Source organism: Haplochromis burtoni, unplaced genomic scaffold, assembly GCF_018398535.1.
Source record: "Haplochromis burtoni strain Fernald_Lab_line unplaced genomic scaffold, NCSU_Asbu1 Contig_364, whole genome shotgun sequence".
NCBI lineage: Eukaryota > Metazoa > Chordata > Actinopteri > Cichliformes > Cichlidae > Haplochromis > Haplochromis burtoni.
The window spans coordinates 408,451-432,243 of NW_024582725.1; the positions used below are offsets into that span (position 1 = coordinate 408,451).

The 23,793-nt window shown below is 39.1% G+C and overlaps 1 protein-coding gene across 2 annotated transcripts in view; it reads right to left on the bottom strand.

Moving 5' to 3' along the window:
• Positions 1-230: 230 nt before the first annotated feature.
• LOC102292546 (leucine-rich repeat and fibronectin type-III domain-containing protein 5) overlaps positions 231-23,793 on the bottom strand; it is a 155,835-nt gene continuing 132,272 nt past the window's right edge. For both annotated transcript variants that reach the window (XM_005943524.2, XM_005943525.2), the window contains 5 exons: positions 22,360-22,515; positions 21,239-21,495; positions 19,006-19,473; positions 2,808-3,081; positions 231-2,229 (listed from right to left, as the gene is read on the bottom strand). In XM_005943524.2, the coding sequence (XP_005943586.1) occupies positions 1,273-2,229; positions 2,808-3,081; positions 19,006-19,473; positions 21,239-21,495; positions 22,360-22,515 (2,112 nt within the window). In that variant the 3' untranslated portion in view covers positions 231-1,272. The remainder of the gene's footprint in view (positions 2,230-2,807; positions 3,082-19,005; positions 19,474-21,238; positions 21,496-22,359; positions 22,516-23,793) is intronic.

Here is a 23,793-nt window from a genome sequence, read left to right on the forward strand (position 1 = left end):
TGTGTGTGTGTGTGTGTGTGTGTGTGTAACTATGCCTGAGGTTTTAAGGTAAACATCGATACATCGAATTATCAAAATATGAATGAAAAGCCGCATCATTCAAACAATTTTCCAATTGAAAAGATAATATAATATATAATAATGATATGAAAAACTGGAGCAATATGCCAGCACAGTATATTTTTTGACATGCTGTATATTCGCTGTAAAGCACACCCATAACATTCCCATTTTCATTTTATCCCTTTTTTATTTTACACAACATAACAACAGTACATGTTGTCTTTTTCTGTACAGAAGCTTTCCGTGAGCTTGTGACCAACACAGGCTGTATTATACCAGTGTCAGTGAAAAGCTCACAAGGTTCTCACGTTGCTTTTTTTCTTTGCTTTTTTTTTTTAATACTTCGCTTTAAAAAATATCAATTTCATAAGAGGTTCATTAAAGTCTTCATCTGTCTGTAACATTTTGTCTTTATATGTCCAGAAAAGGTCTGTACTCCGCAGTAGGTAAGAAAGGCTATGTGTGAAATCTCTCTTCCTTAATCCGTCCCCTCATTCGTGGAGCCATGGTGGAGTCCTAAATCCGGTTAAAGTATCTGTTAGTGAGGGTCTGTTAGTGCAAAAGAAGGCACCGACTGCTATTCTCTTGCCACATTATGGATGCACATCTCTGTGAGCGTGTGAACATTAAGAATGGTGTGCTTTTCCCGTTTTTGGATTTTTTTTATTCCTCTTATTTCCTGTATTAATTCCCTTTTTGTGGTATTTTTCAGATAAGGTGATAGTGAATCGGGAAATGACGTGGCGAGTCCATTGTCTTGTTTTTCTTTTGTGCTATAAAGTGGAACCAACGAGACAACTCGAGGACGCTACGAGACAAGGCAAGTTATCCACTCGCTGAATGATTGACTGCAAAATGGATACTGTTGAAGTGGAAACAAAAGCAAAAAACAAAACTGTAAACTGTAAATCAAGTACAAATAACTGTGGAGAAAAGTTATGAAAAGACTGATTATTTAAAAAAAAGCGCGCACACACACACACACACACACGTTTACCAGAAACACAGTCAACCTCTCACACGTTTAGAAAGAAAATTCAAACAGGAAAACACACAGTAACAACGCGCAAAGTTTTTCGTGACACAAGCAGGCTTTTCACACATACGCCTATAAACAAAACTTTGATTCACACTGCACGCATCCACTCACACAAAGGACAAACAATGAATAAACCAAAGTTCATTTTATGGTCGCTGGCTCATTCCAGTTCAAACTGTGCTTTCTAAGATCCAGTCAGAGTCACACCGCCCTTTGTCCGACTCTTCGTCCCCATCTTTTGGGAGTAGCATACCGCTCATTGATTGGCTCCTTTTGTTCCGTATTACGCGCCCTATTTTGGGTGCTCCTCCTCCTCCTCCTCCCTGGTGGGCGGAGTGAGTTTTTGAGCCTCCTTCACTGAGTGAGTACCTCCTCCTAGCTCTGCTCCTTCCTCCCTCCTCCACAGGAAGAGTCTGATATCTGGCAGAAGAGGCGGCGGTGCGAGGAGCCCGGCGCAGGATGGGCGTCTCTCTGAATCGCACAGATGGGACTGGGCTCGGTGTGGCGATGGGGCTGAAGAAAGGGGAAGAGGCAAAGGGAGGTGGTGGGGTCTGAGAGAGAGCGGTGGAGTTATTTCGGTTGGTGTTGAGGTTCTCCAGGGCACCGGGGGATGAGGAATGAAGGAGGGCGGAGGAGGCGGTGGAAGTGGAGGAAGGTGGTCGTGTCGAGGAGGCAGTTGGGAGGTTCTCGATCATCCCCTGGCCACTGGAGCAAGCAGAGCCAGGCTTAGTTGGGGCGGGCTTTCGCTTTGGCTTGTGTAGGGAGCCTGTGGTGGCGGTGGGTGATGCAATGCCGGCTTGAGCTCTCTCTTCAACTGTTTTCTCTCGTTCCTCGGCTCCAGCTGTTGGGCTTCTGGCCGACCAAGCCTGGCTGAGAACTGATGTGGCTGTGGAGCAGTCAGGCAGGGAAGACTCAGAGGCCTGAGCTATTGTATCCTTTCTCCCACCTCCCGCTGCTGCAGCACCACTCCTCTTTGTGCCTCCTGGGAGGTCGTCTAATACGATTGAGCCGTGTTTAGAGGAGCTTGGAGTCACGGTGCAACCCTGAGATTGCTGCCCATTGGTCTGTGAGTGAACGTTGGTCATTGACATTGAAATGCCTTTGCCACCCTCACTAGGGTTGCACACCTGAGGAAAAAGCATAGGGAAAAGGGAAAATTAGATCCGATTTTTCTCATCTTGAGTGTCTCCCTTTGAACCCTTTCAAGTAACAAGAAAAACACTTTTTGAGTTATACTTTTATGCATTGTAAGACACACGTTTAGTCTTTTATGTCTTCACCTGGTTCTTCCCTTTTAAAATTCACGTTGAGTCCAACCTGTTGGTCCCTATATCAGGACTAAGTTGCTGTTGTAAATAAAACAAAATATGCTATGATATTTAAAAATTTACAGGAGACCTAATACCACTATGACTATAACAGATGTAGCTTTTGCATCAGTTAAGGATACTTTAAAATGCTTCAAAATATCAGTTTATGTAGACAAATCATTTTAATGCTTTTATTTAAGCTCTAATTTACAGTTTTGATTAGAAAGATACAAAGAAGACCAAAAGATAAAAAAAAAAATCACTAGATCACTTTGTGACTTTTTCTTGTTACATGATCACCATAACGACAATCATTCAGCTAAATGAAAAGCTCTCTTGCCTCATTCCTGCTGCCTTATGGCTAGACTGGACAAGAGCGACAGAGATAGACCCACCTTATATCGTATCATCAGGATGATAATAAAAACTAGAACCGAGGCCACTATTATCCCTCCGATGATAATGATCATGGTCCCACCCAGGAACTGAGACTGCATAAAATGACATCTCATGTACTCTGACTCGGTGGTGAACTGCACGCAGCCGACCACTCGCGTCGCTGTCAGAGAGGTGATAACGTCATCGTAGATGGCCAGGACACAGAGGTCGTACTGGGTGCCTGCTGCCAGGTTGTTGACTAGGAAGTTCTTGCTTGATGGAGGGATCATTCTGTGGCAGGAAGACAGGGAAGGCAAAATGACAGTTCAACATGTGTGTCAGCAGTTTCTTGGCTTCAAGCTTCTTGAAGCCTTTTTGAGATGGCTAATATAGTCTACCTTAGTGGAAAACAGTAGCCTTCATAGAGAAACAAATAAACTAGTAATTATATTTGACTCAACATCTATTATTTGGATTTCATAACTAATGCTGTGTTTGCCTGCCTAAGGAGTGCAGATAGAAAGTCAATACTAGTTAAATGCTTCCATGCATGGTTCCCGACAAATAAAGAACTAAAGCAGTAGCAATAGTGCCTAAGAGGCAGAATAGCAAGAATCATGAGCAGTTACATACAGCGTTAATTAGCCTCGTCTATTCCCTTTCTGTGGCTGTTTTGGAGATTCAACATTTGTAAGTTGAAGGAAATTAAAATAATTAGCACTTTAAGAGATAGTTTAGGTGCAGTATCACAATTGCAACAAAATGCAACAAGGCTGAGTGGCCTCGCTATATTCAGTTGTTCTATTCTGTCCATGAAATGTTAAAAATAAAGTCGAACTAAACAGGGAGGTTTTCATAAAAATATGAAAAGTACATAAAATAATTGCTGTGGGAGGACATTACTCTTTTTTTTATTTCAAATGAACCATCATTCATAACCTTAAACAAATTTCTAACATCAGGTGAACTTCTGTCAGTTCTCTTGTGTACGACTGTAAGAAGATAGGCTCCTCATGTCATCATAGTGAAAACACTGTGCAGAAAATATGCACAATCTAAATAATGAATATACCCACTGCTTTGTTTCTACAAACATGTGACACCATCCTCCAGAGTAATAAAACAGTACAGTGCATTTTTAAAAGAAGACAGGAATGCAGAAAAAAAAAATCAAGAGTGACGAAAAGTGAAGTGAATGAAATGACACAGAGTAAACACACTCCGCTCCTTTGGATGCTGAATCCTCAAATAAAGGATAATTAAATGACTTATTATGGCACAGAAGGTTTGAGCCGACAACCTTTGACAGCATGGACCTGAGACCATGCACAAGTATACTTAAACCGTTCAGTCTTTCCTCATCAGTTCTGACAATAAGGATGAATAAAGAATGAATCATTTTGGATATTCTCTTGGACACTCGGACATTTTGAGTCCAATTTGTTGCTCTTTACTGGACACTTGTCACATTGAGTGGAGGTTTTGCATATTTGCCCTTCAGTTTCTCTAAAATAAAGTCTTGTCAGCGGTCCTGGAATTTGTCATTAAAATGCTAATGAAATTCCTCATTAAATCCAAAGAGGGCAGCTAGTTCAGAAGCCCGTGGTCGAGCGTGCACTGAGAGCAGCAGAGGGCTACTTTGGCCAGGTTAAAGCATCTGGTTTTGAGTTCGAGTTAAGCGAAGGTTAGAAGACATGTTAAGGTTTAATGGTTAGTATTAAGAGCTCGGGGATGAATTTAATGGCAGGTCATGACTATACCCTCTATGGAATAACAGCACAAGGCTTTAAGTGAATGTGAGTGCATGTGAGGAAGGGTATTCATACGACCCTATGAATACTAATAGGATCATCTGAACAGTGGATGACCATGAGAATTCTACCCTTTGCTTCTCTTAATGGTTTTATCACAATAGTGGTGAACCTTGACTACACGTAAACACACATCCTGAAAATGCCATTAGTTCTATGGTGGGACACATACAAGGATGCTGAAGATAGCAGGTTAATGACAGGAATGAAAGTCACTGGTACCTACAAGCTCAAACACAAGCAGCTGCATTTGGATACACATGCATCCACAGACAGGGATTAATTTCTCTATTAACTGCTGTGCTTGCTTTGGGCTTCGTTTGTGTGCAAGAATGTATGTGTGGCTGTGTTTAAAGCAGCAATATCTTTCTATAAAAAGCGTTTGTTTTCATAACTCCTGGTAGGTCTCTGCATTTTAACTTAAACTATAGGCATTTATTGATTATCTTTTGACAGCTCATACCAGCATTTCTTCTTTTAAAAAGTCAAAAATTTGGACAAACCCTCTCATTTAATGGTTTTTCTTTATTTTTACTACTTCCTAAATTGTAGATACATAATGAAGAAATCAAATATATGAAGCAAGATACATGATGACACCCAGCTCTACATTTCTTCTAAACCCAATTTATCCCTCTCACCTACCTACAATCATGGTTCTCCTCCAATTTTCTTAAACTAAACAGTAATAAAACAGAAGTTTTACTTGTTGGTACAGCCTCTATCTTATCCAAATCCCACAGTTTTTCCATTAACACTGAAAGTTCTCCCACCCTCCCCTCCCCTCAGGTTAAGAGTTTGGGTGTCATACTTGATAATACTCTCTCATTCCAGTCCCACATTAATTACATACTTCCACTTAGGTAATATTAACCAACTCCATCCCTTCCTTACTCCCCATGCTGCTGCCATCCGTGTCCATAGTCGTATTACATCCCGCATTGATTACTGCAATTACCTCTTATTTGGTCTCCCTAAAAGGTCCCTTCATAAACTCCAACTTCTTCAAAATTCTGCAGCTCGGGTCACAACTCGTACTCTGTCAAGGGCTCATATTACGCCAGTTCTTCAGCAGCTTCACTGGTTGCCCATAGAAGCCAGGATAAATTTTAAACTCTTACTTCTCACGTACAAGTGTGTCCATAAATCTGCTCCTTCCTATTTGTGTGACCTGCTCCATATCACCACTGTTTCCCGATCCTCATCTGCTATTCATCTTACCAAGGTTATTATCGTTAACGAAAACTAACGAAATAACGAAAACTAGAAGTGAAAAAACATTTTCGTTAACGGAAATAAAAATAAAAACAAAAAGAGAACTAAAACTGTAATGAGTGTTCACAAAACTAACTAAAATTAACTGAATTTATAGCAAAAATGTGTTCAGTTTTCGTAGATGTGTGTGTGTCATACAATAGTCAAGGGTGAAAATGAAGTTTAGTTTCCAGATTTTTTTCTTGCTGTCTCATTATGCCAGCAGGTGACAGTACGTTAGTCGAGTCGTCTGTGTTGCTGCGTCCACGCACAGAATCATGTCAGGAAAAGTCAGGAGAAAGCGCCAGAGTCCAATTTGGGATTACTTTGAATATGATTGTGTTTTGGATAAAGCAAGTGTCTTGTAGTGAAAAGAGACAAATTATGAGGGACATTTCTAAAGGGGAAAAAAATCCCACAAACCTTAAAGCGCACTTGAAAAGCTCACACAAGAAGGCTAACCTAGCTTACCTTGAAAAGGTAAGGGAGCATCCCCAGAAAACAGAAGCTAACCCCAGGCAAGGCAGCGTGATGCATCCCGAGACAACAGGACGGGCACATCTACATAACTGTGTAAGTCAATTGCCTTCAAAAAAATTTATCAATTCACTTGAACCAAAATTACGAACACCCGGTGCTGCAAGAGTTAATAGTCTCATTGTGGCCAAGATATACATTTTATAGTTGCCTGGTATCAATGGTTGTTCATCTGCCTTTATTTATTTATTTATTTAAAGAACCCATAGGTGGGAATGTGAGTTGTCTGTCTCTGCGTGTTAGCCCTGCGACAGACAGGCGACCGGTGCAGGGTATGGTAGCTGGAATAGCAACATACCCAAGGATAAGCAGAAGAGCATGACTGATATGATGAAACTGGGATTTTGTTGCACTTAATTATTGCAAACACAACTAAAACTATAACTGACACTAATCAAAACTAAACTGAAACTAAGGATTTTCCAAAAAATAAAAACTAAACTAAACTAGCAAACAATTGGTAAAAACTAATTAAAACTGATATAAAATTGAAAATCTGAAGTCAAAACTAAATAAAAATAAAAACTAATGAAAATTGCAAAACTATTAAAACTATTACTGTTCCGTCCGCACGTCTTACCACTATGGGGAACAGAGCCTTCAGTCGTTCTGCTCTTCCAGCCACTCTCTTCCTCCAACCATAAGAAATATGACTCTCTTCCCGCATTTAAGTCACAGCTCAAAACACATCTGTTCAAACGTATTCGCTTTAGTGCTGATTTTATCTGTTGTCAAGTTCTGCTTTGCAATTATTTATTTAATCACTTATTTTTATGTATTTTATGACTATTGCTTTTATTAATTTTGTTCTTTTGTAAGGTGACCTTGGGTTTTTGAAAGGCGCCCTCAAATAAAATCTATTATTATTATTATTATTATGTAATTATGTAGCAAAGACAAAATCGATAAATAACTTGTCTTATATTTTATATTTTAGACTCCTCAAAGTAGCCACCCTTTGCTTTTTGACAGCACTGCAAAATCCTTGGCCTTCTCTCAGTGCGCTTCAAGATGTAGTCAACTGAAATGGTTTCCATTTCACAGGTGTGCTTTGTCAGGGTTCATTTGTGGAATTTCTTGACTTCTTAATGGGGTTGGGACCATCAGTTGTGTTGTGCAGAAGTCAGGTTGGTACACAGCTGACAGCTGTTAGAATTATATTATGGCAAGAACCAATCGGTTAAGTAAAGAGAAATGGCAGTCCATCATTACTTTAAGAACTCAAGGTAGTCAGTCCAGAAAATAGCTAAAATTTGGAATGAGTTTCCAAGTGAAGTTGCAAAAACCAGCAACTGCTATGACGAAACTGGATTGCTGAGCCAGATATCCTGGCCTCCACAGTCACCTGACCTAAACCCAGTCAAGACGGCTTGGGATGAGATGGACCGCAGAGTGAAGGCAAAAGGGCCAACAAGTGCTCAGCATCTCTGGGAACTCCTTCAAGACTGTTGGAAAACCATTTCAGGTGACGACCTCATAAAGCTCATCGAGAGAATGCCAAGAGTGTGCAAAGCAGTAATCAAAGCAAAGGGTGAGTATTTTGAAGAATCTAAAATACGTTTTGAGTTATGAAAATAAATGTCATGAAAATAAAGAAAAGCCATTAAATGTGAAGTTGTGTCCAAACCTTTGACTGGTAGTGTATATTGCTTTTCAAGGTTATGCGGGTTTAAAAAGTCATCAACTTTCAATGCAAAGTAGGAAATTGTGTTTCTAGTTTTATACTATAGAATCTTTCAAAAGTTTCTAGCCCCCATTTATTTGCTTTCAAATAGTCAGACTTCCTTGTAGTATTATTATTTTTATTATTATTTATTTATTATAATGGTTTTGAGGAATATTTCTTCAGGCCTTCTGATGTCTTTCAAAGTTTTGCTTTGGACATTGTTTTTGCTCCAGTCATTTTCAGTCCAGTTCTTGGATCACAAAATCTAGGCTGTTTAAATATAGTTTAAGCATATTTATCATAATCATCAACAGTTTTTGTCCACCTTTGTCTGTTAGAAAAGTAACTTAAAATAGGAAAATAAAATATTGCAGGGGAAATGCTGTTCTTCCTAAACAGTCTGGTGTTTTGTTGCTCCAAAGATGGAAATGTACATTTTCCGCTTTTACAATGGAGGCAGAAAAAATATGATTTTAAATAGTAAAAAAGCATTTTCTACTGTCAAAAACAAACCGGGAAAAGAATAGGGAGGAATAATGCACTGGGCTCGAGGGCTTGTTTGCTTCTTTGCCATACATGAATCTTTCCAAGAAACCATTAGCTGCACGAACCCTCCTTTTTACAGGTACTAAATCAGAATGTTTCTTCATTAAAATATCAGCACTTTCTGGCCAATGAAATAAGGAAAAACTTTTTCATTTTCAGTGTGCAAGCAAAGCTATCACCATTTATAATTTATGTATACAATCAACAATCAAGATGTTGAAAATCTGTTTGAGCTTTACTCAGCACACAAAAGTACATTTTTTTTTCACATTTTTATGTGTTTTTTTTCTTCTTTTTTCTGTTTTTCCCTTACATTCCTTCTTGAGCTGTTAGCAGTGTGAACTCATCCAAAGTGACTCATTCATTGTGGTTAATTTCTTTGTGTCTGAGCTGGATCTTGCTGCCAGTCTTTGAAGCCCTACAGTGGGCAGATGATTGCCTTGGCCGAGACTATTACACTAATCTATCTACTCTGCTCTGCCAAGCCCTCAGCCCAGGGCGCCTCTGTGTGAGTGTGTGTGTGTTTCAGGGTTTCATTACACTTTCATTACACAAGAGAAAATGTCAGCTTGGATGTTTCTCTATGAGTATCCATTTATGTACTTATATGTGTTTGTACATGTATGTAATTATGTGTGTGAGTTCCATTACAGTAATATTCTTTTCCACTCCAAGTCTACTATTCCTGCCGTTTGTCACCATACCTGGACTCCTGGACTTCATCACTGAAATGACTATATGATTGTAAACAGAAGCCTGCATGTGCACGGTTGTGGCTTCTGCGTTGTATTAGAGTGCATGTTAATCGAGTTTCACTTCTCTCGCCCCGGTCCAGGTCAAAGCAAGCATCACAATTTGTTGCTTCCTGCTTTCTGTCTCATGACAAATGCTTCCATCCATGAATGGAACAGTGAACTCTGATACCAGATTGTTCTGTTTCAGACATTTTCACTTGATTAAACATTGGAGAAAGCCTAAAGGCCACAGATATGCAGTCTTTCAGGAGGTTTGAAGGCATGCATGGCAGTGGTGCAACACACAAAACCAGGACCTTCAGGTCAAGCTGGAGTTTTGCAATATGGGCCGAGGACTTCTAATAACTCAGCTGTAGTCTTTGCCCCCAGCAGCACGGTCCAGTTAGATCATATGTGACACCGTGGGTGAACAACACACAATTATTTTCACTGCTTTGTCTAGCTCATTAGTCGTTTTAGATATCTGCAGGGAAATCATTTTCTTTTCCATTTCAGAGAAGAGAGAGAGTTTTCTAGTTTTGCACTTAGTTAGGTATGTGGCATTGCTGGCCATTGAAACAAAAAGGAAGTGAAAGCCATAGCACTATATGAGCGAGCCACAGTGGAAATGTCCCTTTAAGACCTCCCTGTTTCTGACCTGCAAAATCCTGCCTTTTTATTTTTTTTTCCAACTTCAGACTTTGAGGGGTTTTTTTTAAGTCTGCAAGTGAATGCAAGCTGAGCAACTCTGGCAACAACAAAACAGGCACTGTTTGGGGTCATGCATGGATGATCTGATGTCAGTTTGATGTGAGAAGAGGGGACAACATTGGGCCTGAAGCCTGGATTTTGTGATTTACTTCCTTACATTTGTGGTTACTTTAAGTTTGAGAGTGACCATGCAAAAAAGTACATTTGAGACAACAAAACAGTGTTTGCACATAAATGACCACCCATGACACTCCAACCACCAAGAGGGAAAATTAATAGAACCGGTCATCTCATTAACAATACTGATGGAGTTCATGTGATATGACGCACTACAACTGAATTCTATTTTAATTTTTCATTATTTGACCTGCTGTATTTAACCACTATCTTCTTTCCTTTCCACAGTAAAACTGCACAGCTGTGTTACTCAAACAGAGAAAGGACCAAAATGTGGGTCACAGATATCTAAGAGTAGGTTGTCCAATTATTTCAGAAAATTGTATGCAGTGCTTCTGGCTAGAGCTTTCCATGTTACTGCAATGGAAGCTAGTCTAGATTAAATAGCCCGAAACATGGAAAACTTTGTCAGATAAGCTCAGAAAAATAGCCTGCAAAAGCAGTTATAGGTTTTAAAAAACTTTTCTTTGCATAGCACTTTTTAAACATGCCTTAGCTTAATTTTATTACATACTTTTTTTGGTTTTGTGCAGTAAAAACGGTTTGCATTGCACAGCAATCACTCACATTAGTCATTACTTTCACAGGCTACTGAAAATAACTTTCTTCAACTTAATTTTCTAAACAATTGAGTAAACAATCTGACAACACAAATACAATCAAACCAGTTACGTATAACAGGTTTATATACACAAAGTGAAGAAGATTAATGGTAGCTCCACATCTGCTCCATTACTGCTAACCTCAAAGCTAATGTAGCTTACACAGCAGATGGCACCATGCCATGCTAATAGGTCCAAGTCTCTCGGGCAGACAGAAAACATTGCAGTAGTGAGCTTTATATCTCTGTGTTACCGTGCATAGTGCCCCTGACACCAGAACTAATGGTTAACAAGCACCTACGCAGCTTGTAGTCATAGGTGGGACAAGGACAGGTGGGCACTCCTAACAACTTGTGCATTTCTTTCCCATTTAACCCTGTATGCATTCAGATTGTCGGCAGCAAAGGAATAAAACAAAAGCTTTGAAAACATTTCTACAAACAGTGTTAAGAAATTACTTTAATTACAGTCATAATATCACAGTTCCCAAGAAAACACACTGCCACCTCATTTAAATGTCAGAGTGTATCAGCATTATCTAAAAACTATAATTATCCCAACCCTTCAAATTGCTTTCCAGATAATCATCCTTACACACTAAATTAGTGAAAAATGAACGTAGCTTACAGTGTTCATTCTCACTTGGCTGTAAAAATTTCAATCTGTTCAAAGACGACATTTTAGGGGTCTTGAGAAATCATAATGTGAATTACTGCTTGCAGTGAGAATCAATAAAAGATTTCACGAGTGAAGGAAGTTTAGTTCTAAAATTAGTTTTATGAATATTAAAAACACTCTTAGGGGTAACGTAACAGAGCGGACCAAACTGAGTTTATTTGTGATCAAAAGTTCATAATTCAAAAACTACTCTAGTCGAGATGTTTATTGTAACAGTACATTAAAATATTTCTGCCTACAGTGTCAGACTAACAGAAAACCTCTTATTAAACTGTGCAGCTTTTCATTTGCTTATTATAGTTTTGGCATTTTTACAACACATTCCACTATGAGCTAGACTTACCCACTTATGCACATTTCATACAGCACTAATTGTACTCATGCAGTGCTGCAATGTGCATGAGTGATAACATGGCCTCACATATGGATCAGGGTAATTTGGAGATGGAAGCTTGCCAAAAACAAAGGACTTGAGAAGGAACATGCGGACTGAAGAATGGCCTGCTCTAGCTCCTGTGCCGCAGTCACCTGCTACACTTTAATACTGTATTTTGGATGATTTCTCTCATCATCATAATTTCCAAAGAAATTAACGTATAAACAGCCCAGATGAAACAACCGCAAATTACCAAAGAGCATCCAAAGATAGCCTCTAAAAGACACCGTAAATCTTTGTGTAACGTCAGTGGGAAGCAAAACATTCACGTTTCTTTGCAAGCTCCTTTGAACAGAAATATGATGGTGAATGAAACCTAAGACTGCTCGACTTCTAAACCAAATGAGGCAGTAGAGCAGGATCGGGTAACACAAGAGTGAATAAACTCATTTATATAAGTAAAGTATACAAAACCACTGACTTCATTTAAAATATGTAGAGTGAGGAAAACGAAATCAGTAACTTACATAAGATAAACAACCTGCAGTGAGACTAAACAATTATTAAATAAATAATGTAAAAAAGTCTTAGCTGAATCCCATTATAGTTATGACTAGATGTCAAAGTGTCATGCAGCTAAAGCTGTCCCAGATGTTCAAAAGATGTTTCAGCATTATCTGCTGCAAGCCGTAGACCTCCATCTGCCCAGCTCAGCTCCATTCTTCCAGCTTCGCTGAGTCATCTGCACCTCCTTAATGCTGTGGCTGGCTGCTTCTATATATCCTTCCTGCATAATGTTACTTCTTGAATCTGTTGTTTTGATCTCCCATTAGCTTTTTCATGTTTTTTCTCTTCCTTTCCTTCTGCCTCCTTTCCATCCTCCATCTTTGTCATTTACTTTCTTGCTTTTCATCTCTGCTGCCTTCTTTTTTCAGCCTCTTTCTCTCTTTCCTAAATCATTCCTTTTCTGAACAACTTCACGTTCCCTCCCCTTCTCACACCCCCTTTACCACATACCTCCATGTTTATTTTATCATTTTACCCTCTTTTTATCATCCTTTTCTCCCTCCTTCTCTTTTCCCAACTGTTCCACATTTTCAGCCTTTCTCTGCTGCACCAAGGCATATAAATCATTATGTTCCCTTTGTCTACCCCTTGTTTCACTTTTATCATGACTTCTTTCCTTTAGACTCATCCTCACTGCTGTGGTACTTTCCTTGTACTTCTTATGTTAGCTTAAAACCCAATAGACTACTTACAGCAATAAAAGTGTTATGTTAGTCCTGCTATATGTTTATGGCACTATAAAATCAGAACTGGAACATTACGGCAGGATAAAGGCGGATGCTTTTTCATGTCTTAAGCGCAGTTGAGCTAGGTGTTACTGTATACTTGGGCCACAGGGACCACTGGCAAGGGTAAACTACTGTACTTCCTGTTACAGAAAGAGGAGAGAGAGAAACAGAGGGAGTGTTGTGTGGTCTCATAAAAAAGCTTGCCACACAACTTGCTTGATGTGTAGTTTTTCTGGCAAATGGCAACCAGCCCCTGTAGCTCGATGGATCTGCTGGACTGGAAAACAACAGCTGAAAAAAATATCAAAGAACAAATGGCAGCACAGTTCACAATAGAGGTTGTGTGCATTTCTATATTACTTAGAGAGTGTCAACGCTGAGTTAATGTCTTCTGATACGCCATAGCCTCAGATTTGGCAGATATTTTGAAGTCTTTATGTCACTGGACCTGTTGTAGCTTTAAATAAATTGCTACTCCAGGGCTTGAGTTTATGGGTATATACAGTACAGCACAAGTTCTTTTATTTAGTCATTTTCAAAAGTCAGTTTGGTTTCGCTCTTAGCTATGATGTCAGTTTTCTCTGTCTCTCTCTCCCTCTCTATAGACAAGTAAATTTCTGTTTTTTCTGCTCTGAGGAACCAAGACTTAACTGGATATACTGACACATAGTTGTTATCTGAGTGGATATTAATGGAGCACTGTGCACGTCGTTTCAAACGATCTAAGTTGTTGTTCTAAACTGTTTTTTAATTAATGGATGTGACTATGTTCAAGTGTCTCTGGAATTTTTTGAAAATGTTTTTTTTCATAAAGTTTCAAACATCATGTATGCACATCAGGTTCAGTTAGGTTTTACACAAGATTGCTGTGATCGAGTCTAACGTTTTAAAATCGGGAAGACCTTTAATGCAAAATTCATTATCTTTATTTTTTCTTTTGCTCCACTTCACTGGAAAACAGCATTCATCAACATTTCTTTCTATGTTCAGCGCACACATGTCTTTAATAGGCCTTTTACCATCACCATTATAAAATGCTGCTCATTGACTAAACAAGACACCTATTCATCTTATAATTTGCAAATTGATTTTTTTTCTCTGATCCAATAATAGGTTGTATTCATCCAAACCTTTAATTAAATACAGAAATTGGTTCTTCACTGTGATAAGAATGTGTTACACTTTGTGGCCATTTTGCAGTCGTCTGTATCGACGCTCACTGTGAGCTTCAGCATCATCATCGACGTGGCTCTGACCTCCACGATGAAACCAGTGAGGTGTTAAGGCCAGGGACTATATGTGCTGCTTCTGCTCTAGTCATGAGTAAAAGGTCATCACATTATTTACTCAGTACCACTCTTTACTTGACATGACCCTGAAATATCAGGCTGAAATTTGGAAATGAGCTGTGTTGTTGACTCAATTTACTTCCTCTGGCAGTTATTTATACAAATCCAAGTTTAGAGTTATAGAGACCATGACAAGAGATGATGATGAAACTTAACAGCTGCTAAATAATTTAACTACAAATATTTTTTACTGAATCCACAGTTGGTTCTGCATTATAAAGTGGCTTGAATTAAATGGTGTGGCGCTCTTGGTACGCTCGATTAAGACCTTGAGTACCTTGTAAAATAAGGTTGATTCATTTTGCTTTCAGACAAAACAGCTCTCTTAAAAGTTCCCTGAAAAAATGTACCAAATTTATTTTTGGTCACTGTGGTTGATGAACAATGAAGTTTATGGAGGACAATTTGGCATTGATAAAGCTTTGGAAAAAATCACTACAAACTGGAGTCATAGCCAGTAGGAATATCTTGGTTTATGCTTTAATCTTAATTCTGTGATATAAGATATTTGCCAGTATCAGGTATGATGTGATTCTATTTACATACATGCTGATTAAATATCAGACACACTGTAAATACCTAATTAACATGACACACCTTAATTTGCCGCTAACTACTTAATCAAAATTTTAATGAGTACTAGACTAGAAATTCTGCAGCTTGAGTTCACAGTGACGCTTCTGTCACCACCTAAACAATAATTAACATTAATTAGCAAAGCTGACCTTGTTTGTTGTTGGCACCATTTATCATGTTACTTAGTAAAAGTGACAGTGAGCGCCAGCAAAAAAACATCCAAGATACTTTTGCCTGAATGTAAGTTATATGTGAAGAATCCAATTTAACAGCAATCTATACCCCGCGAAATAGAGCAGGCCTTTAATTGTGGAAAGCAGCTCAGGCAGATAAAATAGTACAGAAAGGATCAGAATTTGATCAGCTTTATTTCATTGGACACTGGTCCAAATGGACTGAGAAGTGACTAATAATCACAACTCGAGACTTCAAATGTTCTGTAGAACTTTGGAGAATGTCAGATCTTCGACCGATAATTTAGTCATATTTTAAAGACAAACCAAAATGTTATCTTGTTTAATATTTTAATATGCAAAGATTTGCAAGATTTCTTTGAGTTAAAGGAAACTGATATGTATTTTTTCTTTGCAGTTATTAATCAGGACAATAGGTCATTAATCAAATGTTTTTTAGATTGACATATAATATCAAATTATATTTTGTTGCAGTCCAACTGCCATTTTTGAGATTCCCAATATTCAATGTAACTAAAATGGCTATGGAATAAATCCAGGAGATTATTCTCTTACTCATCTCCAACAAAGCGATGTACCTTCCTGTGAAGAGATAGCTTGAGGACAACATTTAGAAAATAATGTAGGTGAATATGTTTTATAGAATATCCTTAAACAAATAAGCTAACATGCATGTGTTTCAACACAAGCACAGAAGGGGCCTACACACAAATCCCCAGCAGGACACAACTTTAGAAACACTGCTAACCACTCACCATAATGCTACCCACCCTAAATAAAACTAATCATGGTGCACTTCCTTTTCTTCATTATTCCCTTTAGAGGTCACCACAGTGGATTACCTCCCTCCATCTCATCCTATTCCCAGAATCATCATTCTTCACACCAACCCTCTTCTCTTTTCCTCCTGCCTGTAAGCTGCATGTTCACCATCCTTGGTCCTATATATTTACCATCCCTCCTCTACATATGTCTAAACGATTCTCAGCTTTACCTCTGTAACTTTGTCTCCAAATGATACATTATAAACTGTTCCTTTCACTCTTGCTCCTGTCTTTCTGTCACCACTCATCTTCACCCACTCCATCCTATCTCTCTTGTGCACCGTCCGTTGCTTTGGATGGTTGTCTCTAGGTATTTAAACTCAGCTACCTTGACTACCTCTACTCTTTCCAGCATCTTTCCACCTGTCTTATTCACACACATGTATTCTGTTTACTTCAACTGACTTTCATTTCTTTTCTTTCCCGAGCATGCTTTCTGAAAACATACTAGTCAAGTCTGAGAATTCCATCATTTAAGCACTGTCAGGCCAAGCTGGAAGACGACAGTTTGAGAGATGCATGTTCCAGATTCTAATCTACATCCCCATATGAAAAAAAAGAGACATACTGTCTATAATCAGACAAACGTGTGGCTATTCATCTTTATTTTTTCTCTCTTAAAGCCATGCAGTTTGCTGGGCTATCTCTCTAACATTAAAGACAAAGAAATTACTCATGTTAATAAAAACTAGAATGGCAGTGAGATTGCTTCTCTGAAGAGAGGTTTACTATGGACTAGACCGGACTCCGCAATAGAAATACAATCCTTAAGCAGCAGGACTGGTGTTAAAACAGCAGTACTGTATCAGTGAACATCTGCCGGTCTCTCAAGTGTCCTTGAGCAAGGCACCAAATCCCTGTGAGCGCCAGGGGTTCTGTTCTGCAGCTGACCCCAATCTCCCTCAGGAAGAAGTAGTGGGTTTAGGTTTCCCTGCACAAATCAATACAGAATCAAGTATTATAACTCTTACTTTTCAGTTTTGCAGCAACTAGCAGGGTCATAAGGTTAACATAAATGAAAGGGTACACTTGTGAAGATTTAAACCGTCACTCACTGCATTCGACGTATGAAGGAAACACAGAACCCATCCAACACCCAATGGTATTATGTTGAGCAGGTGGGGAGTAAAGCACAGAAATGTCTATTGTGGCATTGAACCTGAAAAGTAAGAGCCCCACCTGACAGTGGGGCCATGTTTCCCGTGTCTATCATTCTTGTTCCTGCCTACATTCACAATTTTTTTCCTGCCATCTCCATTCGTGTTCCATTCATCCTTCTCTTTTCTCCCTCTTTTACTATTCTCTTTTTACCACTCTGTCCCTCCTCTCTGTCTTTGATGTGCAGGTAATGAAAAAGCAGAATCAATTGGCTGCTGCTTTGTGCAAGCAGAGGTGTTGAATGGAAATCAATCCGTTACCTAAAGACAAGGGAACTGCAAAATAACACAGACACACCAACAACTTCCTACTGAAAAAAGGGAGAGTAAGGGGAAGTGGGGAATATGAAAGGACAGGACGAAAGAATAAGCGATCTAACGAAGAGAGGAATGATCAGCGTGGGTCGTGATAGGCTGTCTAATAACTCCTCCTCTGTGGCCCCACAGAAAGCTGCTTGTTTGTAGTACTTAATGTAGTATTTTGAAGTCTCAAGGTGAAAGTCTAAATGCACAGACTCTGTGCTGTGAATCTAAGCGAGAGCAATAGAACAGCTGTAATGTTATCTTAAAAAGACAGACAGCTATAAATCCTACTTGTCCCATCTCTGTATGTTACACTTTCTAAACGGAGTTTAGCGACAAAGAATTATGAAGAAAGAAGACTTTCCTGGAAACCAAGGTCACGGTCATGATGACCCAATTGGTCATTCCCGGTGTTCCCGTTGACCATTATGCATATTGATGTACGTGTAGGGATTAGTAGCGATAGGAAAGAGATTTCCCTATGGAAGCTTGAGGTGTTTGCTAATTCCCTCCCCCCCTAATTTACTGGAGTAAATATTTGGCTCAAATAACAATCATTCCCTGTGAGACTGATCTAATCTGTGTAATCCTGTGCAAACAACAAAAGTCAAGAAAGGCCAGCAGAGCCCTCGCCGTCAAGGCCATCCTGTTTGAGTCAGCAGGCTGGACTGTTTTGTGTTAGTTTGCGAGATTGTCAAACACTCTCATGTTTCTTTGCTTTCCATCCTCGTCTCATATCCTTGTTAGTCTAACTTGCCCCGATATGAACTTTTTGTCTGTCCTGTAAGGGAGTAAATAAAGACGGATTATCTGTGCATATGCTCTGATAAAAAACAAGCTTATTGTCTTCCACTTTAGGATTAATTATGCAAATTTCAGACAAGGAAGTGTGTAGGTTGAAAAAAAAATCCCAGTGAATACATAATCATTTCATGATCAAACAGAATTGGCAAATACACATTTTTTTGTTTGTTTTTTAGGGTATTTTAACCTAGAATTTCCATGGTCATGGCCTCGGTTTGCCCATGTGCATAAATCTCACTTACCTTCAAGCTCATGCAGAGACTTCATAGTGACCTTACAACTCCCACATGTATCCCTTTCACGGCCAGCATTCTTTCTTCGTAGTGCCCCAGTAGCCCACTTGGAGTGGCCTAATAACTCCCTTAAAGTCACCTTGCAGTGCCAATATATCAGCCTTGTAGGTATGCCAGTGCCCAGATGCCTTACATTCTCACTTCTCTCCAGCTGTTCCACTTGTATTTCGAGTGAAAACATTTTCCAAGAGGATTATTAAAGTTAGATCTATTCTGATGTAATTTGATCTATGCTGCTCAGGCTTGGCTCATTCTCTCAGTAGGCCACATCATATTCAATTTCTCACTCTGTGTAATGAATGTTATGCAGTGATGCTGTCAAGATTACCTGTAAACCAGTGAGTCATCCTGGCTTCCGTTATACTGTATCTGGAACATCCGAATTCCTGGTATATTCCTCTGGAAGTTGAACTTGATCAGTGCAGTTGATGACGTGGCCTCAGCTGTCACCACCCTCTTATCCACACCACTCTTCACATCACCAGTCACGTTGCTCCCGTTGGCGCCGCCTCGGGTTGACGTGGAAATGTCCGACGATCGCGTGTCAGACTCCTGGATGTTGTTTGTGTTGTTGGAAATGTGTGGGAGTTTGATAATAACCAAATCCACTGTTTGGTGAGCCTCGCCGGCGGGGTTGGAGGAGATACAGGTGAACGAGCCAGTGTCTTGCACCTTACTGATGACAATATCCAGAGTCCCGTTAGCGTAGACAAGTGTTCTGGAGGAATTAGAGACCAGTTTACCCTCAGGAGAGATCCAGTGAATGGCTGGCTCTGGGTCACCTCTTGCCTTACACCTTAAAAGACAGAAAACCAGTGAATTGAAACTTGAAACAAGACAGCACAGGGACAACAGTACAGTAGAAGCAAATCTTAATGCTTAATGGTTTCTGGAATCCTGCTACTTTTCCTCTGAGACTTGGGTGAAAAGTAAGAGGCTGAAACTTATCTACTATGTTGACAGAGCACATTTGAATTAGAGTACAAATGAGAGCCTTTGTACTACAGTTGGTTAGCTAATAATGGAGTAGTATTAGGTTGTAGTAGTATTACTTCTATATTAAAAGGTTTCTGGGTCAATAAAATTATTATAACTCAATGCTGACATTTAAAAATTCCTTGTCTTGGTGTAAAATTAGTAATTTAAGATACTAAAAAAGTAATTATTAATTTTTTTTGTGTCATAGTTCATAGCTCTTTTGAGACAGAGATCCAAATAAACAGCCAGAAATGGTATCAATCAGTCAAATTTTATAGCTTAATTCGTGTCTCACATGCTATAAACCAAAAAGGAAGAGTCAGAAAAAAACAATGTTCATAATATTCTATTTCATCAAACAAAAAATGGTTTCGCAACAAAGCAGACTCAATTTGAAGGATTCAAATTAGAAACAATCAAAGTGAGGAGCATGTTTGTCAGGGTAATTTAGCTTTCCCCTTTTCTGCAGATAATTACAATTACTGTGAAGTGCTTCAAAAGTTATAGAATAAGAGCTAACAAAAATCACATTTTTAGCTGGAGTCACACTACACATTCTCCACACATGGTTGTTAATGTTAGAAATGAACTAAAAAGGGCTCCTGGGATGTGAAGTTCATTTGAAGTGAAAAAGCGAGAAATGAAAGTGACACAAACACATACATTTAAGCTGTTTCAACCCTAACCCCAGACTTTTTAAAGGGTAAAGATATGCAAATTGCACTGTGTGTGCATTTCTTCAAATTTAATTACTAAAGATTTGTGTTCATTTGTTGACATTTTCTACCAAAGGTTTTTAAAGTTAATTGGTAATTATGTGACAGCGCACCTCAGATGTTGCAGAGGAAAACTTGAGTGGTGAAAAGTGTGTAAAATAATTCCCCCATTTTTTAAAAGCAACAAATAATGGTCACTCTTTTGAGTAACAATATTACTATGATAAAGTAAGTGCTGGGTATAAAAATGTGTTGTCAACACCTAATTACCTAACCATACACTTTCTCCACTTTTTCAATTTCATGAAATAATTTTGTATTGCACAAGATTACAAATGTAAATAGACTGGCCCACACTGTCCACTTATACCTTTTATATGACAATGACAACAAGATAGAATGAAAGAAAAGGGGATAATAATGTTTCACCACCAAATAATTACCATCTCTTCTGACAGAGGTTTCTTCCTGTTAGTAGAGAGTATTTCCTTCCCATATGATTGCTGGGTTTTCTCTGAATCTATTATTGTACGATCTACTGTACAATATAAAGCGCCTTGAAGCGACTGTTGTTGTGATTTGGCGCTATATTATATAAATATAACTGAATCGAATGGAATAGAAAAGCTGTTGTTGTCTTGATTTAGTTTTGTCCTGTAAAGTCTTTGGTAATATTTGTGTCTGTCGCTGATGTTTTATGCGTCAGTAAGCAGTGAGGCTTTTCATATTCTTGCATGTTTGTGCAAGTCAGGTGGTTACAGGATGATGGCAAAACTGCACCACATAATAAAAACTTTACTCCCTGATTATTATTGATTTCATAACCACCATATTATGTTTAGATGCAATTCTAGCAAGAACTGATACCTGAGAGCAACTCTCTGGCCTTCAAGGACCCTCATCTCGTGAGAGTATCTGGTGATGAGTGGAGGCTCGCAGAGAAACTCCTCTTCAGGGATGGACCAAAAGTATCGGCCAGACAGGTGCTGGGGTGTGGCACACGTCTCCAGGTCATCCTCCCTGCTCAGCCTTCGCAGCCAAAGTAACTCACAGTTGCAGTGGAGAGGGTTGCCACCGAATGACAGTGCAAAAGAAGAGAGGTGCATCCCTGACGTTGCTAGAACCTGGGAGTGCATTAAAAAAATTTGAAAATTAGAACAGCAACATTTTTATAGACAATTCCACTACGTTCGGTCGAATTTGGTCGGTTGAATGTGTGGTTCCTTGCTCCATCATAAACATAAACTACTTAATAATGAGAATTAAGAGTGCTGGAGACTTGTCCTTACATTTGACTCTAGAATACTTTGGTATACAAAGGAGCATGGTCAACTCAATGATTGCAAGGTGCCCAGGACCTGAGGCTGCAAAACAAGTCCAAATAATGGGCTCTCGATTCTATGCATGACAGTTGGTATGGGGTGTCTGTGCAGATAGGCTGTGACTGGTGATCACCAAATGTGGCACTGTGCTTTATGGCCATCAATACTTCTACTCTGGACGCTTCTTTTCAGATAAGAAAGGTTTCCTTCTTTCAAATCTTCCAAACAAACCATACTTTTCACTTTCCTTGTATTTGTACTACTGCAATTTTAACATTTAACATGCTAAATAAGGGCTGCAGAGTCTGAGATACAGCTGCTGGATTTTTGCAGTTTGTCTGAGCATTGCATGGTCTGATCTTTTGCTGAGATATTCAGTGTGATCAAGCCCAGCAAAATGCACATACTAACAGTTTTTAGAGGTGGTCACACCTACTTTGATTGCATTTGATTTGCAGCTTTTTTACATTACAGTAAAATAAATTGATTTAATAATTGCACTGAAAAATAGATAAACAGCTTTAGCCTGCTGATTCACAACCTGTTTTTATTTTATTTTGCGTGAATTCCCCAAGGACTTAATTGCCTAAATACGGTGGTATTGTGTGGTAGGCTGTGTTTAATGTTTTTGATTGAATGTGGTGGGAAAGAAAATTCTAAGAATACCTGTGCTCGTTGAAAAAGTGGGTCAGGTGGTAGCTTTTGGAGTTTATTAGAGGTGACATCCAGCCGGTTTAGTTTCTGTAAAAGGGAAAAGGTTCCCTCTGGAATATATTCCAACATGTTGTGGTCTAAACTCAGCGTGTGGAGGCTTGTCATTCGCTGGATAAATAACAGAATAAAAGATACATTTATTATTGTTTCTTTCAATGTGGTTAATTCTTCACACATTCGATAATGATAAGGGGAACAGAGCAAGGAAACAAAATGTGTGGTGAAAAAAACCTCTTTTAAAGTTTTAAAGTTGACTATACTTAGTTACCAAGCATTACAGTACTGACATTACCTACTAACACAGGGGTCAGCAACCTTTAACACCCAAAGAGCCATTTGGACCCAATTTATACGCAAAAGAAAACACTGGGAGCCGCAAATATTTTTTGACATCTAATATGTACCCAATGCACCCAATTTCCTTCGGGGTCAACCTTCAGGATCAATAAAGTTTTATTGAATTGAATTGAATTGAAAAATGAAGATAACACTGTATATATTGTTTTTTACCTTCATGTATGTGTTGCTTATGAAATCCATGAAGTGCTACAGAGAAAGTTACATTTTATTTATGTAATTAACACATTTTGAACTCTTAAAGAAATAAAACAAAAGGAAAGACACCCAGCTGAACTAAAATGATGATGTTTGATGTAGCAAACAAAAACTGTTGTGAGCCGCCACCCTTATATCGCCTTTGGGCTTTTGGAGCCATGACCTGACTTTTAAAAAATAATTTGAAAAAAAGCACTATGCTGCTAAAAAATGAAAAATAGATATTTGCAAAATTCTGCCTAGTATGTATTTTACCTGGTTAATGTGTGCGGCGGGACGTGGTCTGCAGCTCCGCTGCAGGGGAGGCGGACGCTCCTGAGCGGCACCCGCAATCACGCCTTGCCGCCTTTACGTCTGTGCTATCTATGCTGTTGTGTTGGTGTGTGTCGAGCTGTGAGCTGCAAAGCTACAGCCGGCTGTATACGTACAGCAACCGTGTGTGAAAGGTGGTCAATAAAGAGATGCTGAAAAGCAGGTCCATGCAAACATCGTCGGGTCTGCTCTGATATGTTTACAATGGAACTTCTGGTCCCGAACCTCTGCGCACAGCGTCTGCAAATCGGGGCTGTACGAAGTCACTTTCATCTTTACGCAGGACTGTAAGCTGTCATCTGTGAGGCGTGAGCCCCGGTGCTTGTTTTTTAACATAGTTCACGGTGGAGAACAGCTGCTGACATAATGTGGATCCGAAGATCCATAACTGGCCTACCTGGGGTTGAAAGTCTCGATAAATGCACGGCGTTTCGGCAAGTACACCGGCTTCCGCGAGTGTGACGCTTATTTTGAGCGATGAAAAAATAATAGAATATAATTTTATTTTTATATTTCAAT